Here is a 20,566-nt window from a genome sequence, read left to right on the forward strand (position 1 = left end):
TGGGAGTGACATTTCAGTCATTAAGAGAAACGGTTAATAAAAGCCATATTGTAGATAAATTGGTTTCATGTTGTGTTTACCAATTTCACAAGGCTTCACTGAGTCCAATGCAAATAGTATGAAATGGCAATTTCACTCGAAAATTGCAGGATGGCCAATTTTACTTTGTAACTCAAAAATGACCAAAATGTCACTTACCATCAGTGCTCGAAAAATCTTCTTCACAGCTAGGTGCCAGCTCTGAAAATCAGGCAACAGGAAACCACATAGCAATTGTGCATACTAGAAGATGCTAAGCTGCCCCCCCCCCCTGGTAGAGTGGTTAGCATATCACGCTACTACACCAGGGGTCCCAGGTTCGAATCCCAGCCTGGGCTTGGATGTTTGTGAGTGTTCATTCATCAATTTCATTATATTATCACACATCCCCAACTTTTCAAATTAGCCAAACGTGGCACAAGAAACAAAATAAAATAAAGCAAATCAATCAATCTATAAGAAGCTGAGCATCACCGTATTCAAAACATCGCTAAATCATGTGAGAAAACTGGAAAGGGAGGTTGTGGGACAAAGTGTAAGAAATTGTAACTGATTCTATGGAATGTTCACAACGTTGACAAGAAAATCATTTGCTAACTTACGCTGTACTGCAATTGAACTTAGAATCTTCAAAATTTTGTACATGCAAACTTACATGCATTTTGAAATTATGTTACAGAATTTGAAAATGCAGAGACCCTTCTTATTTCCGAGGTCCACATGTTGCTAGAGCACAGGAAGGCACAGAATGAAAGTGCGGAAGAGGAACAGGAGCTCTCCGAGGTGTTCATGAAGACACTCACTTACACCAATAGGTGCAGGAAGTTTAAGAACAGGGAGACCATTGCAGCAGTTAGAAGGTATGTTTCCTTTTAACAAGACATATCTCTGGTTAAAATCTGTTTTGAATGTTAGTGATAGTTTTGGATTTTTAGTAAAGGCATATTTCAGAGACAGGATATTCTTGTCGGTTTAGAACGCGGACCTTACAAACTTTATTACTTGCCTCATCTTGTGGAAAGTTAGTAATGTTCATATATTATGTAAGTAGGCTAGGTGACCCAGGTTTGGTGCTCTTACATAATTATGTTCCTACGTGATTTCAGTATTGCTATTTTATATTGTGAGTAGGTTAGGTTAGGTTTGATTGCCATAGTATTTTTTTTTCCTATTCTAAATTGCTTTCACATAATCTATGAACCCAAGTGCTCATAAGTAATGTACAATATAAAATTGCAAACATTTCTTGAACATGGATAATTCAATCACATCCTTAATTAATGTATGTATGATATTCAGTGAACAACTTCCCCCATAATTCATTGCACCATGTTTCAGGCAAACAGATGTTCCGGGTAAGCATTGTGCATATGTACTTTGCAGAAGTGATTCAAGTATGATTATCATGATCATGTGAGGAACGTGTACTTTTTAGCTTTTCTGAAGGACTACAGAAACAGTGAAATGTGGTTAAATGTAAATTTCGTGACTGTATGAAGGCTTCTCATGTGCTTTCCTTATTTCCTTAACATACTTGAATCTGTTTGCCCGATTTCTTCCCAGTGGACACTGTGATGGCATCAAATTGAATATCATCCATTGCAGTGGGTTTTGCCTTTGAAAGACAAACTGCATATTTCAACATTTACCGTATTTGATGGTGTATAAGATGCACTTTTTCCTTTCAATATAGGCCTAAAAACAGGGTGCATGTTATACGCCGATGCTCATTATGCCAGAGACCTGGGTTCGAGTCCTGTTCGAATGCATTTTTCGCTGAAAATTCTACGTAGTACATCTCCTGTGTGTGCCTAATCTTCAATATAGATACCATAGTTCTTCGAATCTAAGGCTCAGGTTTTTGTCAGATTTTAGACGTCCAAAATTCAGGTGCGCCTTATATTCGATGTATGTACTACAATGTACGTATTTCATGCACGTACAACATAGAATGTACTGCTGTCTCTAATACCGGTATTTACAAAGAGTAAATATATTTTTCTTAACTTTCATTAAAATTACCGGTAGCTGCAATACAACAATCAACATTTCGTTTTCCTGATAAGAAAATGCTCAACGAAATTTTTCCCCTTTAAATTTGCTGTGTTGGGACAACAATGAACATTTTACAACAAATAGTCATTCAATTGTTACCAGTTTCGTAATTGGGAAAGCGCAGGAGATAGAATCTTGATGTTTTCCAGTACATACCGGTAGTCAGGTTTCGTTGACGGGACACACTTGTAGTAAGGTATCGGTAACAGGATAAATATGGAGAGGCAAAAGCGCCACCGCAAAGGTTAAAATATGAACGTCTTTGTGCATATTCCTGCACCTTAAATTCAAAGCATTTTTTTTTTTCCTGGGAAAATGAGGCAAAAATTCAGGTGCACCTTAGATTTGCAACATGCCACCACTCGTAACTCCAGGGTATGGAGATCCGAATTGGCAACACACCGCTCCTTGCTCCGGCTGGTCAGTTTGGAGCACCAGTTCTCACCCAGGGATCGGGATTAAGACTATCCACCCTTCCTCCAGGAAGGAAACCACCGAATTGCGACACGTGACAGTAAATAAAATTTAAATACTTTATAATTAAAATGTCCAAAATCTTTAATCACAAATCGCGTGCATACATACTGATTCGCACAAGTTAAAATTATAATTTGTTTGGTCATGCATGCTCGTAGGCAGTGATAAGCAACTTATTTAACACGAGAGTCCGCGCGAGATGCAGCATAACAGATTGTTCTATCTTACAATACTACAAACTCATAACATAAAATAACACAAGAAAAGCTGATAATTTATATAACCCATCAATGTTAATTAGCGATAGTAAGCTTAAAGTTCAGGTTGGCAACAAATAAAAAATGTCAACGTGGAAGTTTTTACATCGCCAAAAACATGTAGCGTGGTTCCCCCACTCCTAACATAACAGCCAATAGGAAAATTATATTTTATTGAAAACAAGGGAGAAATACTTTGCTATAATATTACAATATTAAACTATATAGAAATAACTAAACTGATTTTATCAAATAATTCATATTTGCCCTTGCACATAAAAATTATTAAATAAACATAGATTTAGTACATGAATTTATAACGAAGACAAATTACTTCAATCTTGTACATTGTTGAACAAAATTCGATATTAAGAAGAAATGTATTTAACTTGTGCTTAAACAACAAAATCTGTGTGAAAGATAGTAATAATCCTAGCCATTTTGGATTTGAAAAACAGTGAAAACGTTGCATATATTATTTGGGATAATTAACCTATAAATTCTGAATAAATGTTGCAAAAATATGCTAATAATATTATAACATAAGATAAAACATAAATATATACATGAATTATGAAAACAATTAAGTATAAATAATTTAATCCAAGTTCTTAACTTGAAAGTATACAAGTAAGATACATGCCAATATACGACTGAAATCTGCCTAACATGGCGGTCGTTACAAATTTGATGGCATCTTTGATTCAAAGAACTATGATATATGTTTTTTTTATAGAAAGGCTTTTTCTAGTAAACGGCCTGTAAAATATTCGAACAGTTTGATTAAACCAAGTAAGAATATATATGTAAATATACATTTTTCTGTTTCTAATACTGTCAATACTGTGGAAATGTTTGTTGAGTGTTAATGAAACTATATTAATTTCAGTAACTTTTCTTCCAGTGAAAATGAAACATTTTGGATGTACTACATAATTGTAACTTAAAATATTAACTTAAAATATTTTTTTAGTCTTTGTAGCTAAATTTTGGAGATTTTGTTAATGATAGCTTGAAAAATGTCAGCTGCCATGTTTATTTACAGTTTAATGAGAATGATACTATTTACGGTTAATACTATTTATAGTATTTTGTGTATTTTTGTTCACATAATGTTTGCTATTTTTGCCTATAAAATTTACTGAATTTCAAATCAAGAGAAATGTGTGTTTACATTTCCTGTCGTGTGAGCTTTACACCATCAGTACATGTAGTTTATTTCCTTTATTTTCCTATCTTGGAGCCTAATAAACATCATTAAATGATTACGAGATTAATGTACTTTCACGAAAAGTGATTCTGATATCTACAAAATCCTTATGTACATTATTCTATAAATTATTTATTTAAAGTGATATCCTTGGAAAGATACCACATTTCACATCCATACAAAACTATAGGCATAATTACCGTCTTGTATCTTTAGATTCTTTTATATACTAGAGAGGATAAAGATTTGTGGATATGAAAATAACATGCATTACCTAAAGTAAATCTTCTTTAACTTCCCTTGTTAATATAGTTACTATCTATAATTAGTTTTTGATTATTACCTAACACTTGATATCAACCTGTAAGCATGTGGAATTTTGAAACAAAAATTTACTTTCTTATACATTAACAGTTAAATAATTCTTCCTGCCGAAAGCTGCTGATTCCGAAATTCCTCCAAACTCTCCAAAATATAAAAAAAAGTACCATAACTAGACTGTGTGGTTCATTGCAATCATTTAAAACAACTTATGTCCAGAAGGAAAAGCTGAGAAGAGGGAGAAGATGCGACAAACACTTCCAGTTGTCACCGTGCCACATGCCATGGTTACAACAGGGATAGGCTCATCATGCTGTTTATCCTTCCGTTAGGCATGTGGGGTACAGGTGTACCTTATCGATATTCATTGCAAGATTGCAACACTGTGAACTAGACTGCACACGAGAGCTTTTGTGTAGCTAAATCTTCTCCCTTTTTCTTTGTTCTAAGCACAGGTGCGCAGTTCTGCTTCACTTCTAAGCCATGTAATATTACAATACTAACGTCACTTGCTTGCTTTGTGTATAGTTGTCCCCCACACACCTAAATACATAAGACAAATAATATACGGAAGTGGGTTAGTGAGGAAGGGGAGAACATGTAGGTATGTGTTAGTGCCAAAAGTGAACATGGCATGCCTCAGCTGTTTCCTATTTAGGCATGTGGGGGACAACTGTGCACCAAGCATGCAACTGGCATAAACTTCATAATATAATGTCATTTTCAAAGAGCAGCATAAAATTGCAGCCTAATCTGAGAAGAAAGATGGGGAAAGAACATTTTACATGCATGATCAGTAAAATTCCAGGTGTATTTCATATCTTAGGCTCGACTAGACGTTTGGCAGCTGTCAGGGCAAATTTTTTTTCAAATTTTCCTCTCCATTCGAAAAACCTCTTTCATATTCCAAAATATGAAAAATTACGTACGCTTAGAATTCCTTCTAGAGCACCGACATGAATTTTCGTGTAGTTTTCTTTCACTGTTATCTAGATATTATCAAAAGTTTCGTGATTATGTATGTCTATTAAACTATTGATAATACAGGGTGGCTACTTGCCGGGAATTCTGCGTGAATTATTAGGTCAGGGAATTCTGTGTGAATTCTACGTGAATGTTTCTCCGTAGACGTGAAAAATTGCAACTTTTTTTAATCCCAGTCCCATTGAATTTATACATATATATAAATGCTCTGAGGCAAGTGTTTCACAGTATAGGTTTTATTTTTATCGAGGATGGAAAGGAAAGCTGCGGGGGGGAATAAAACAGAATTCTCTCAATCCGTTTACTTTTTTAGTGTCTTTTGCAGAACAGTCTACCTGACAGACGAAAGATTATTGCAAGAGAAGATATCCTAAAGTTGAATAGACAAATTTGAGTTTGAAGTTCTTGTACAATTAACAATTTTTTTGTAGATTAGTATATCCCGTAACATCTGTCACTTGTGTTTGAAGGTGTATTTCGAGTCTGAATGTAAACTCCGTACCTTAAATTAAATATTTTGAATATATGTACCATTTAATTTAATTGATTTAGAATTTTTGGATACATTGGAATCACACAGACCCTTTACGTTGTTAATATAATTTATGTGTGCATATGTGTTAATGGTGAGATTCGTAATACGTTGATGTAGAGAAAACATCAACTTGAACGTGGTCTGTTAGGAAAGTAATGAGACTGGCAACACTGTGCACTAACCAGCAATGCTGCTGCCCCCACCTTCACACTGCAGGTAGGTGAATGTTTGCCGTTGACTCAGTACAAGTTTCAACTTGCTACAGTTGCTACACGATTGTTGAGAGCGTCTGACGTGAAGTTGTGTTTGTGAGGTGAGTTACGAAAATGGACTGGCAAAAGTTTGAACAACGTTGTGCCATCAAATTTTGCGTTAAGCTTGGCGAATCCGCCACTGTGACTTATGAAAAGTTACAAAGGGCTTTTGGAGAACATGCACTATCTAGGGCACAAGTGTTCAGATGGCAGAAGTCCTTTTTAGAAGGCCGAGAACAAGTGGAAGACGAACCTCGGGCGGGAAGACCTTCAACCTCAAAAACGGATGACAATGTGGAAAGAGTGAGGTCAGATCGTCGATTAACGGTGATAATGATCAGTAGTGAGTTAAATTTGAACGTGTGTACCGAATGAAGTCCTTGCAAGACCAAGGAAAGGGTGACCAGACATTGCACGCACTTGGATGCTGCACCACGACAATGTAGCATGTCACACGGCAGTCTCCATCAATGAATTTTTGGCAAAAAAAAGCATTCCTGTGGTTCCTCAGCCCCCTTATTTGCCGGATCTCAGTTCCTGTGACTTTTTTTTATTCCCCTTGCTCAAAAACCACTTGAAAGGACGCCATTTTGATACTTTGGATAATATCCAAAAGAGCGTAACCGACGAGCTGAAAGGTATTCCAGCAGAAGCCTTCCAGCACTGCTACGAACAGTGGAAACAACACCTCCATCGCTGTGTAGCTGCCCAAGGGAACTATTTTGAAGGGGATAACCTTGATTTGTAAAAATAATGAAATTCATCGTTTACAGAAAATCAGTCTCATTACTTTCCTAACAGACCACGTATACCCTTGAATTTTTGGAAAGTTCACCTTGAAACCTGGAATTATACTTGAATTTTATCATGGTCCTAGAGTGGCCACCCTGTAATATCTAGATAACAGTGAAAGCAAACTACACGAAAATTCACGTCAGTGCTCTAGAAGGAATTCTAAGCATATGTAATTTTTCATATTTTGGAATATCAAAGCAGTTTTTCAAATGGAGAGGAAAATTTGAAAAAAAATTTACCCTGGTGGCTGCAAAGGTTCAATCGAGCCTTAAAGATTAAAGGGTTGGGGGACAAGTGTACACTGCGCCTATGCATGTTACAGAAAATGGTTAAGTATAATTATTTTTAATTTATTGTATTTTTTAGCTTTATCTTTATGTATATATTTTTGTGTAGCTAGGCACTTTTGTTATCTGAAAAATCCAAAATATGGTTTCTGTAATTAGAGGTTTATACCTCAGTTGATAGACAAAGAATAAATAATTATCCACCACTCAAGACAGGGACAAATCTTAGTGTTTCTGCATGCAATGTATGTGCGTCTATCTCATGTTGAAGCACATGGTAGCTTTTCTGTGAAGTAGAGCCCATTAGAGCCTGCAGTTCTTCTCCAACATTCCGCCAATGGCACCATTTTACATCTTCCAAGGGATTAACTATTTCCTCTAGAACAACACCATGAAACAAAGCAGGTGTACCTCATAAATAGTGCAAGAGTGTGGTAGAATTTCGAGGCCATCGGAGTTACTCAGAGACCGTGCATGACCTGCACTATGGGTTCACCGTTGGTGAGAAATGTTGGCAAAGAATGCATTTCCTGCAGTGTGGACTTTGGGAGGGGGAAGTCGAACCTATCCATTGACTCCTTCTGGAAATTGACATGGTTCATTTCAATTTATAAAAATGCATAAATTGTTATTTTTATTGTTAGTAGCATAAATAGTGTTCAGTTAGTATATGAACAGAATAACCAAAGTAGAAACTGCATTAGATTGAGAAAATTGAGTGTAAATACAATAACCAGTATACATTTTCATATTCTACCATTGAATCCAAGGAATAAGTGGTACCATGGTTTTCAAAATTCCAAAAATGAGTGAGATTTGATTTGAAACATTTCCCCCTAACTTTTTACTGCCTTTTTCTTGAACAAGGTGTATAAAAGTTAATAAGAAAATAGGATGACTATGCATTTCAGTTCAGTAACTGTATGAAATATAAAAAAATAATGGAAAACAATTGTCCTGGTGAACTGGGTAGAAGACTCATCAAGGGTGCAATAATAATAACAATAATAGTTTTGGAACAAAACTAGATTAGTTTTATTGTACAATAATAATCATAATCATGATAATAGGTATTGTTATTTCTACTATTCAAGTTGTCAAATGTTGCATAATTGTATATTACTGTTCTACGTGGTCTTACTCTTTCTTGTAGCTTGCTAATGCAGAAGAAACTCCATAAATTCGAGTTGGCATCTTTAGCAAACTTGTGTCCAGAAACTCCAGAAGAAGCCAAGTCCCTTATTCCAAGGTAAGTCGCAGCATCCTCTTCTTTACTCAAGCAGCTCTATATTTCTCAGTTTGTTTCTTCCGTACACCAGTAAATTCATCACTAATTATAGTAACTACAGGATGGGTGAAAAGTCTGATGTAGAGTTCAAGTACCACAATTTTAGGAACTTATAGTTATTGCATCTGTACCTAATGATGAAACGTGATTTACATTTTTCCAACTGAGACAGAAAAAAATGTGATTGGTGGTTATGCCGCTATGTCAATTAAGTGATAATATTTATTAAATGTTACATATACTATGACTATAAATGTGATGAAAAGAGAAGAAAGTGAGACTAAATATCAAGAGACAATTCACTCTAATCTATCTCCCTAATCAATCACTTACATAAATGTCCTCGGTTAAATATGAAGTCTTGATTGAAACATCATTTTATGTACTAGAGACGTTCAATATATAAGTTTCCCTGTGCTATAAAATATTGTATAAAGCAATGCCATTAAAAAGAAGCACATGGTTGACAAGCGCCATCCTTCGTCTACAAGGAACAATAATCGACTCGTTATCAGACGTGAAGGCGCATGCGCTCAAGGGCGAAAAGTAAATGCTTGTTCGGAAAACGCGGGCTCGCGTCATAAGGAGTTCAGAAGCATGGATGCTAAGGGCGTTCTGCTTATAGACTTTTTGGAACGAGGAAGAACACTTAATGCTGACCGTTATTGTCAAACATTGGATAAACTGAAAAACGCAATTCCGACATAAGCGACCAGTTCTCCTGTCAGCTGGTGTCATTCTTCTTGACGATTACACTCGCCTCCCACTCAGCAGTGCAAACACAACACAAAATTGAAGAATTGGACTTTGAACGGATGCCCCACCCTCCATACAGCCCCGATTTAGCACCGAGTGATTTCCATCTTTTTCCAGTGTTAAAGTCAGAATTGAAAGGTTACCGTTTCGAAACAGACGAAGAAGTGAAGCGGAATGTGAGAATAGTGCTCAATAGCCAGAGCCCTGATTTTTCTTGCAAAGGGTATGGACAAATTGGTGCAACGGTGGGATAAATGTCAGAATCTCTATGGGGATTATGTGGAGAAGTGAGGAAGGATCCTCCTACACATGTATGTATAGTTTTCTAATGTATCTTAAAAATAATTTTTTTTACACCATACGGAAACTTATATATTGAACGACCCACGTATATACCTGTCAAAAATTCAAAATCAATGTTATAGCTCAGTAGGAAGCTATGGATATATGTTGAGAAGGAATACCTGCTTACATATGCTGATGAATAGTGTTTATGTTCAAACAATAATAAATATTTTTATAATTATTATATTGATAAAAAACTAGAAATAACAAAAGTTACAACAGCATCAAATTATGCATTTGTTAACAAGAACATTTATAACATATAAATGTTATTTATAAGAAGAAAATATTTCTTTATTATCTCCTTTTGAGATAGAGTAAATCTTTGTTTTTTATAATTAAGCATGCGTTCATTCTACAACTGAGTATATTCAATATGCCAATTTCTTCATCCAGGTTTTCTACAATCCTGATCTTCAGTTTTCAAAATTCAGCATCTGGCTAAATCACATTCAAATGTAGAACATATGTGTGTCACTTTATGTAACTTTCCTCAAAGCATTCATTTGAGGAATTGTAACATTTATAAGCTTGCTTGTTAAGCAAGATGAAAGCAGATACTTATTAACTGCTTCAAATTCAACATGGCATATTTTATACATATGAGTGCCATTCCACAACTTTTGAATCTTTTGAAAGATTATATCATAATCAAAGTTAGTTCAAGATTCATAAGAGGCTTCTATATAACTTAACTCCAAGTTATTATAAAATGGCAAAGTTTAATGCTTTAAAAGCAACAATAACTGTACAAATATATATTCATCCCCTATTGCTATATCTGTACTTATCTTTGTTCCAGCTTGAGATTTCTTTACCACGTCACAGACAACTAGTCTCAGAGTAACTAATTCAAGCCCAATTTTTTTAGTATGTGTTATCTTCAATTGTTTTTGTTTTATATTTTTTGTCAACAAGTGCTTAACATCTTGAATGTTAATGTAGTAAATGTACATATTTGTTCTGTTACAGCTATATTACAATGTATATCACAATATACTTATCTAATGATTACAATTACCATTTTTTGAATGTTGATACAAAATACCAAGAATGACATCATATTATACATTGAACAATTTTTAAGAGTTGACCTTTGTATATAAACCTTGATGCCAATGCAAATGTACACAATTTCAATAAATTTAATTATAAATTTGAATGTATCCTATCTTTCTTGTCTGAAAGAACACATATGATTAAAGATATTTGTTTTTCATATTGTCAATCAAAAATAACTGTTTTGAATATGAATTCAAAATATTGCACAATTTGATAATTTTGTCATGATATACAAATTGGCTTTTTTAAACATCATATTTAATGAGATTAGTTTAAATAGTAATTTCAGACATTTAATTGCATTATATGAATAAATTTTGAGCAATCATATGACTAAATTATTATAACTATTGCACAAATGTGGAACTTTGAACTTAGCCTAACCATTTTCAAATGTTTTTATGCCAATGTATTAATTTTATTGTCATAATGCAGTTTATATTATTTTATGAGGTACTTAATCTGGAGTTGTGTTATGGTGGGAGTTTGTTTTAGATTATATTTTTCATGTAAATCTGCTGTTCACATATCGGTAAGAATACATATTTCAGATTCAATTCTGTGTATGTAATGACATTTCAGTGTTATTGTGGAGAATTAGTGTCAATTTTGATATGTAAACTTTACACATTTATGCATAGACAAAATTTCAGTTGTGATAGGCATTCATAAACATTGCAAATGATAAGGGCATTAAAATTAATGGGCATGTTGCTACAAACACAAACGTCAATGCCCAGGCTGGGATTCGAACCTGAGACCCCTGGCATCTTAGTGTGATGTGCTATTCACTCCGCCACGAGGGCCGCAGAAGCAGTAGATGTTGTATGAGAAGTGGGAGAATTTAACTTTTTGTTTGGAAATGGGGGGGGGGGGGTAGTGTGACGTAAAACACTAGATTTGAATGTACATGTATGTACCAAAATTCACTCATTTTGATATGGTATAAATACTCATTAGTAACAACAGAAGTTGTTTTCAAAAGCCAGAACACAGCAGTAATGGGACTCGATGAACTGACCACTTATCACCCAGTAAAAATCACCTGACGCCTCTTGCTCCTCAAAGACTTGTTCCACCACTGAGTTTTATAACAAAGCATTGAATAACACGCAATGATGCTTTCACATCTTCACACAGATACATAACAAGCAATCATGTTCCCCTGCTGGTCTCTACTGAATTATTATTTTAATTTTTATTAATTAATGAGAAATGTTCTTGAATTCGATATTCTTGTGCAAGGACATAGTGTGAGAATGATATATTGTTGCATTAAGTTCATCACTCTCTTTATGCCGAGTTTGTCATATTGTTATTGTGCAATGCATCGATTCTGTCTTGGTTGTATTGGGAGGTGTTTCAGTTTTTCTCTTATATGTTGCATTCCACCTCCTGCGTAATGCTGTGTTACTGTTATACCAGTTGTTTTAAGTTGAGCTTGGATTCCTAGGAATGTCCTGTCTTTTTTAATAAGCATTTATATGCATGGCTGTTGGCATTTTGCCTTTCAGCAATTGCTGGATGTTACGTTTTGCCCTCACCAATTGTTTTTCAAGAACAAGGAGATCTTTCTGGGCCTGTTTTGTCTGGCCATGTTTTGTTGGCTCTATCCAGAAATGTCTTATTTCTCGTTTGAGATCTGCTTGGCCATCCTTGAACTCTTTCGCTGCGGACTTTTTCAAGCGAATGTGGTCTTCGCTGCGTAGTTTTTGAGGATTTTACAGAATTTAAAAAAATTGTAAATAATTATTCTAGAACCCTACTACGTATACTACTTCTACAAAAGTAAATCAGTTTTCTACATAAGTACACTTTAAGGTAGATTTTAATGAAAAAATGATGCTTATGTTACAGTCTAGCACTGACAGGTAGCTTTGAAGTTCTTTTTTGTGTAGTAGATCTCCAAACTATGAACACCACCATTTACAGAATCACTTTCACATTCTGAACATGAATCTGTACCACTCACTAACATATCGTCAATACAGTCACTTTCTCCATCTTCTCCAGCACTAATTACATCTGATCCACTAAATTCACAATCTGAAATAACATCCAAAAGCAAAGTAAAAAAAAAAAGTAAAGTGCTCCCCTGTGCATAGCACCACGCCATGAAGGTGTATAGGGGGTGTGGGGGTAATGCCCCACACTTTCTTGATCCGGTCGTGAGTGGGGGTGATGTGATCAGCATCACGCCCCTGACCGCCTTTACCCCCCAGGGTTTCCCCCAGGTACCCATGTTATTCGACGCTGGATGGGCGCCGGGGCCGTTTCCTACGTTAGAAAAGTTCCCGGATTTGAACCCGGGGATCAAACCCGGGACCTTTAGCATGGTAGTCAGATGCGTTACCGACTGAGCCACCGCGGCCGTCAACATCCAAAAGCTCTGTTACTCATCTGTGATCTGAGAGTTTCAAAACCTTACGTGCTGCCATTCTTGTTTTCATACGCACGGCGGTACACAAAGTTCATTTGTTCAGAAAAGAAGCACGATTTGTCCTTGAAAACTAATTGGAATGAAAGCCGCTAGGTGGCAGCATCATCCAGTAATGCTTTCGTTACGGGGCGACTTCACTCGACACCTGCAGCGACGAGAATATTTCAAATCGACTGCAGTCGCTTTCCATAAGTTACGCATATTGAACCAAAGCGACTCAAGTCGCTTCCCGCAGCGAAAGAGTTAAGCCATGCGGTGTCTTCATGATGTCATTCATCTCGGGTCCAGGGTTTCCTTCAGTTCCCTGTGTCAGAAACATGATTATAATTAGCTACAACTGCTACATAAAATATGGGTTTACTTACATGTGGCTTATAAGTTTCTTTCAAAAACCAACATTTCGGATCCATCGCCGGACTCTTATTCAGCATGTTTCAGTAAAATCACATTAAAAAGGTGCATGTGCATATGCAGAGCAAAGCCAGTGTTGCAGGTGGTAGGCACTGACATTCATTGTTAACGCAAGACAGCTGACGACTATGAAGCAGTTTGTTTTTAATCAAGTGACTTTCATCCTTTTAGCCTTTTTCTTTCTGCTTTTAATGTGATTTTATTGGAGCACCTGAACATGGATCCTGCAAGACCCGAGATGTTAGTTTTAGAAAGAATCTTATAAGTCACATGTGAATTATAATGTAATTAACATAATTGTAAGTAGTCCCGGTAATACAATCACACTTCCCACTCAGATAATATTCCAATCCATTTCCACTAGCGCTGAGCCGTTACAACCATTTTCCGATACCCTGACTGATTCTCACCAGTATCAATACTTGTATAATCCCAGTTTAAAGTAACAAACGCTAGTTACTCATCAAATCACATACCTTTAATGACATTAAATAACTCCCAAATTATTTTCATGTAGCATTTTAGCACTTAAAATGTCTTGCGACGTTTGGTAAAAAAAAATTATTTGAACTTCTTTCTAGACCCAGGCGATTCAAAAGAAAGAAATTTTTGAAATGTTGCATGCCTTTGTAAAGCATTGCAGTTGCACCCAAAACTTAATAGATTGTGTCTCTTCTTCAATATCATGTAAACACTTTTCATTCTTGTTTGGGTTAACCTGGATAGGAAGAAAAGCAACGTAAAAATGTATACAAATACAGTTATTAAAATAACTCTAATTGGGCTGGTTCTGGTTATACCATGCTGTTCATTATTCTGTCATTTGCAATAAAAACATGTCACTTCGGTATTGCTATCAACTTATACCAGGAATCTCATACAGAAGTCTTGCACAAGAAGAAATTGTTGAATCCACAACCCTCCGTCCCCGCTTGAACATAAATAAAACAAATCCTTTTCCACATCAACCTTCATCCTTTTTGCAAAGAACTCTGCAATCGTCTGGTCTGGAATCAGCCCAGCATGATAGTAATGCTGGTTTTAAAAATGTCCACGTTTCTTACCCCACAAGAAATGATTTATGTTATTTCCACACAGCCTTTAACAGGCAGTTACATGCCTTCTAGGTCAGTTTGGGTACATCTTTCACTTTACTCATGCCTTTTAATCTTGTCATCTGATTCTCAGGATGGTGGGCGTTTATCCAGCATTTCTAGGAAAATCTACATGGAACTTCTTGTGCTAGCTTTCAACCTGTCACAAGGAAGGATGAACGAACCTTTGCAAAGGACAAATGTTGCTTTTGGTTGCGCCTCTAGCCACTCAAAAACAATAGTATTGGTATTGTAGCTTTCCGGGCTACGTGATTCACTCAAGTGTTCTCGGGTTGCCAGTCAGGTTAAGTCTGTGTTGGCTTCCAATGTTTCGAGGGCATACATTGCTCTCATCAGGGAATATAGAAGTGGAGACCAGTGTAGGGTTAAATATATGACAATTATGATGCAGAATTTGGATTCTGTCTTATTATTGGCTCGCTCTGGATCCTGTTGTTCTTATTGGCTGCAGCTTTGTTTTTACGGAGGAGTGAATTCCAGGCGTGACTGAGCTGGAGTTCTACGTCCCTGTTGAGATTGGTACTTTCCCGTGATATGGCAATCGCCTGGAATTTGCTCCTCCGTAAAAACAAAGCTGCAGCCAATAAGAACAACAGGATCCAGAGCTAGCCAATAAGAAGACAGAATCCAAATTCCGCACCATAATTGTCATATATTTAACCCTAATTTAACCCTAACGAGGCCCAACATAATATATGTTTATTTTGGGTCATTGTAGGCCAGAAAAGGGTGGGTTTTATTTGTCCTTTTTTGCCTTTTCGGCGTTTTTTGGCTTATTGATCTTTTTTTAGCCTTTTTTTAGGTCTTAACGGCTTTTTTTTTTACAACTTCACCTTCTTTCGACTACGTTTTTACTGCCCATTCTCAATTCGAATCATCATCAGGTCATCACCATCACCTCTTAAACATCCTTTCTGTATTAAATAAATAAATAAATATATTTGAACCATCCCTGAAACGAGAGAAAAACATTTTTGGACGACTGAAGCAGGTACGGTACAAGATCGTTTAACCTTTTGCCGCCCAAGGCCTTTTTCACAAGTAAGCCTCTATTGCCTGAGGCGATTTTGAGTAAAATGCAGAGTTTCAATTAAATGAGTGTAGATCGGAGGCTAATTGCCCTAGAGAGATGAGTGATATACCGTTGTACGCAGAATGAATCAGAGATTCAGACTATATGAAATTTTTGAACATTCGGCGTATATGTGGTGGGGGGAGGGGGCTAACTCAAAATTCCAAAATTTCGGGAAAAAAATTTGGTTCCCCCACCCTCTCCCCAAGAAAAAAGTACATGACAGTGTCGAGATGCACATGGAAATTATCGCTGACATGTAAGGAACACAAAAATATTTGCATTATTATCATATGACCAATGTAACTTGAGTTGTACCCCCAAAAGGAATGGTCGGCACGCCACTGATTCAAGCTTCAAAATGCAGCGGTACCTTGAAATGACTATAGCTCAGAAACTAAATGCCCTAGAGATATGAAAGAAATACCGTTGTAAGCAGAATGAATCACAGATTTAGACGATATATAATTTATGCACATTCGGCATACATATGGAGGGGGAAAGGGGGAAAATCCCCTGAAAATACTTTTTTTTAAAAAAAATGGGGTTTCGCCCCCCCCCCCTGCCCTCCGAAAAAAGGATATGAAAAGTTCAAAATGCACATAGAAATTATCGCTGGCATGTAAGAAACAGAAAAATATTTGCATCAGTGTCGTATGACCAATGTAACTTGAGTTGTACCCCCGAAAGGAATGGTCAGCACACCACTGATTCAAGCTTCAAAATGCAGCGGTACCTTGAAATGACTATAGCTCAGAAACTAAATGCCCTAGAGATATGAAAGATATACCGTTGTACGCAGAATGAATCACAGATTCAGACGATATATAATTTATGCACATTCGGCATACATATGGAGGGGGAAAGGGGGGAAATCCCCTCAAAAATACTTTTCTTAAAAGAATGGTGTTTCCCCCCGCCCCCACCCCGAAAAAAATGTCAAAATGCAAAATTTATGCAAATTTGGTGTATATATGGAGAGGGAAGGGAGAAAACCCCCAAAAATTATTTTAAAAAATTGTCACCACCCAAAAAATGTCCTCGCACTTGGGCACAAAATGACACCTACGCACAACATTCACGGACGAAAAGCTAGAACGTAGTGACAAATGAGCGCCTTGCAGCTGCTTTTAATTCTATTTTTAGACAATGCTGGGTAACCCCTGTTGCCACTTGTGCTAAAAAAAACAAACAAAGGTTTCCTTCAGCACGCTTCGAAATTCCATCCTCACAACCCAGATTCAACAACCAGTCTCCCCCCCCCCCCCTCCCTGCTTGCACCCGGAAAACTTTCATTTTTACATTGGATACTGATAAACAAGCTTCCTTCGAATGCACTTAGCAAGAGGGAGTGAAAAAGCATTGCTTTAGAACAACAAAGCTGGTCTTCCTTTGTCGGCAAAAAATTGACCTTGAAAAGAGAAGCAAAAGAGAAGTCCCTTTCCCCACCTTTCCACCCCTTTCCCCCCTCCATTTTCATGAAGACAAAAATAAATGCAAAAAACCATTTCTGTTAAATACATGTGTTAGGAACAATATAAAATAATAAAATCGAAATTCTAGCCAAAAATAGAAAAGTTATAACGTAAAAACTACGACCTTGACACAGCGTCTCGATCGAGACGCTTGGTGTCCTCAGGGTTACTTTTGGGTATCTCGTTCGAGACGCTTGGGCACCAAAAGGTTAACCGTAACTTGTCTGGTAGGTCGTGCTGTAAGTGGCAACTTTATCTTGTTTTGATGCTTTCAGCACGGTGTGTATGACCAGACAGCACACGCCTGCAAAGATCTCAAGGTGCTGCGCAGAGGGAGGGGTGGGGAGGTTAAAACTGAAGTTATTAATTAATTTGGATCACATTTATACGTCCTTTTTTTCCATTTTTAGGTATTTTTATAGGTCTTTTTTTTGGCAATTGAGTGAAGTACACACAGCAGAACCTTTAGTTCCAGAACCTAACTTGACTGAAGTTAAAGATGCTATTAAAAGGCTAAAGAATAACAAAGCACCTGGCATTGATTTAATACCAGCTGAGTTAATTAAATATGGTGGAAATTCATTAATATGTCAAATTCATAAATTAATTTGTTTAATATGGAATAAAGAAGAAATCCCTCAACAGTGGAAAGAATCCATAATTGTTCCTGTGTTTAAAAAGGTGATAAAATGAACTGCAATAATTACCGTGGAATTTCTCTACTCTCAACAACATATAAAATATTATCTAACATTATTTTAACAAGACTAACCTCATATGCTAATGAATTTATAGGTAATTATCAATGGGGATTTAAACGTAACAGATCAACTACAGATCAAATTTTTCACATCAGACAGACACTTGAAAAAAAGTGGGAATATAATCAAAATGTTCATCAGCTATTCATTGATTTCAGAAAAGCATATGATTCGGTCAAAAGAGATAAACTACATAATATATTAGTAGAGTTTGGAATACCTAAGAAGCTTGTTAGTATGATAAAAATATGCACCAGTGAAACAGAAAGTAAAATTCGTGTGGGTATTAATATGTCTGACAAATTTACAATTCATGATGGGTTAAAACAAGGAGATGCATTATCTCCATTGCTCTTTAATTTTGCCTTAGAATATGCTGTTAGGAAGGTAAAAGAAACTAAAGAAGGACTAAAATTAAATGGTGTGACTCAGTTATTAGCATATGCAGATGATGTAGACTTACTGGGGGATGATGTGAATACAATTAAGAATAATGCTAAAATATTTTTCAAAACTGCTAAAGAGATAGGTTTGGAAGTTAACAAAGAGAAAACTAAATATATGCTTACAGGCCAAAACCAAGTGTTAGGTAATAATCAAAATCTAATTATTGATAACAACTCGTTTGAACCAGTTTCCAAATTCAAATACTTAGGGAGTAATATTAACAAATGAAAATTATATTAAAGAGGAAATAAAAAGTAGGCTTAATTCAGGAAATGCATGTTACTTCTCTCTTCTTGTTTAATATCTAAGAAACTAAAAGTTAAAATATACAAAACAGTAATTTTGCCTGTAGTATTATATGAATGTGAAACTTGGTCCCTTACATTGAAAGAGGAACATAAATTGAGAGTATTTGAAAATAAGATCCTTAGGAAAATCTTTGGACCTAAAAGGGATGAGGAGACAGGTGAGTGGAGAAGGTTACATAATTTAGAACTACATAATTTGTATTCATGTCCAGATATTATTAGAATAATTAAATCAAGAAGACTTAGGTGGGCAGGCCATGTGGCACGAATGGGAGAGGAAAGAAGAGTTTACAGGATTCTTGTTGGGAAACCTGATGGTAAGAGACCTGTAGGAAGGCCAAGACGAAGATGGAGGGACAACGTTGAGATGGACCTAAGGGAAATCGGTAGGGATGGAAAAGAGTATATAGATCTTGCTCAAGATAGGGACAGATGGAAGGCCTGTGTTGCTGCAGCCATGAACCTTCGGATTTAAGAAGGCTAGAGAGTTAGTTAGTTTAGTTAGTTTTTTTGGCAATTTATAGGTCTTCAACTTCGGAGCCCTAGTGATTATATTTCAACCAATAGATACTTGTACTGATAAATGGAGTCTTGTCCATTGATCTATACTGATATCCATCTAGCAACATAGGATTTGTGAGAGCGAGTTCTATACACACTGGGGAACTCAACTGAACACTATGTTGTGTAAATATTATTAAGGCCACATATTTATGGTGAATAAAAGATGAAAATTACGATACAAAAGCTGGGCACAAAGTGATATACATAACAGAGCATTTTGGTGTTAAAATTGTGAATATGTTGTTATTTACAAAACTACACTTAGTACACAAAGTATTTTTTTTTTGTAATAGCACATTTATGCAGTTATAAGGGTATTAAGTTTATTCCTGGTTAAAGGAATCCAATTTTTGCTTCTCAAATAATTCTATCAGAGTTAATCAAGTTTCCGTGATTTGCAGAACTCTCAGGATAATTCTGACCTGAGAGTGTCGCATCTGTAAATAAAGTGTAAATGTTGTGTTTAATATTTTATTTCACATTTTGCAATTCATTTCTCGTCATTTTGTGACAAAACATGGTAGGAAAATGCAGCTTGCACCTTTTTAAGAACATGAAAAATTATCATTGTAGCATGTTATATCATGTTTCTGTCAAAAACTGAATGTGCATGCCTCTAGTAATTATACATTTCATGTTTTTGTTAAAAACGAAATAACCATTCTTAACATGAAGTTACATCTCATTTCGATTTCACCTGCAATGAAAACCCAATTCATATAACCATGGTTTGAAATGACTGCTACCTTCCCAGTTAACTTACTGCTTGCTCCTAAATTTACAGCTTCTTGTTAAATTTATTGCTTGCTGCTATTGTTTTATAGTGTGTAAAGAAAAGTTTGTCTTAATGAAGATCTTGGCATTATTTTCCTCGGTATTTATCGTGTTTTTCTTTTATTTTTTTCAGTCTGGAAGGACGTTTTGAAGATGAAGAGCTGCGGCAGATTCTGGATGATATTCAAACAAAACGAAGCTTGCAGTATTAAATTCAAACATACTTGGTAAATTGTCCAATGTAATAAGTCTCATTTTTGTAATAAATTAATAAAATTTATATTTTTTTTACTATGTTTTAATGCACATAGAAAGTTGGTCACACTGTAAAGTCTTGTTTCCACATTAAAAACAGTACAGGTGCTGACCAAGTTTGTTTTATTATAAACTAAAAACACTACATGTTGCGTTTCCACCATATATCAGGGCCTTCTTTCTTCTAGAACAGTGGTTTCCAACTTCAAAAGGTCCGAGGGCCAAAATTATATCCAGCAGTTGATTGGCGGGCTGCATTTATTTTGGGGGCGGGGGAAT

General features: G+C 35.9%; 1 protein-coding gene across 1 annotated transcript in view; it reads left to right on the forward strand.

The window, feature by feature from the left end:
- LOC145981288 (DNA-directed RNA polymerase II subunit Rpb4-like) overlaps positions 1-20,319 on the forward strand; it is a 39,310-nt gene extending 18,991 nt beyond the window's left edge. Inside the window, exons 2-4 of the mRNA XM_083114463.1 lie at positions 719-899; positions 8,368-8,463; positions 20,166-20,319. Coding sequence (XP_082970589.1) covers positions 719-899; positions 8,368-8,463; positions 20,166-20,244 — 356 coding nt within the window. The 3' untranslated portion in view covers positions 20,245-20,319. The remainder of the gene's footprint in view (positions 1-718; positions 900-8,367; positions 8,464-20,165) is intronic.
- The last annotated feature ends 247 nt before the right edge of the window (positions 20,320-20,566 follow it).

Source organism: Lepisma saccharinum, chromosome 29 (assembly GCF_977018435.1).
Source record: "Lepisma saccharinum chromosome 29, izLepSacc3.1, whole genome shotgun sequence".
NCBI lineage: Eukaryota > Metazoa > Arthropoda > Insecta > Zygentoma > Lepismatidae > Lepisma > Lepisma saccharinum.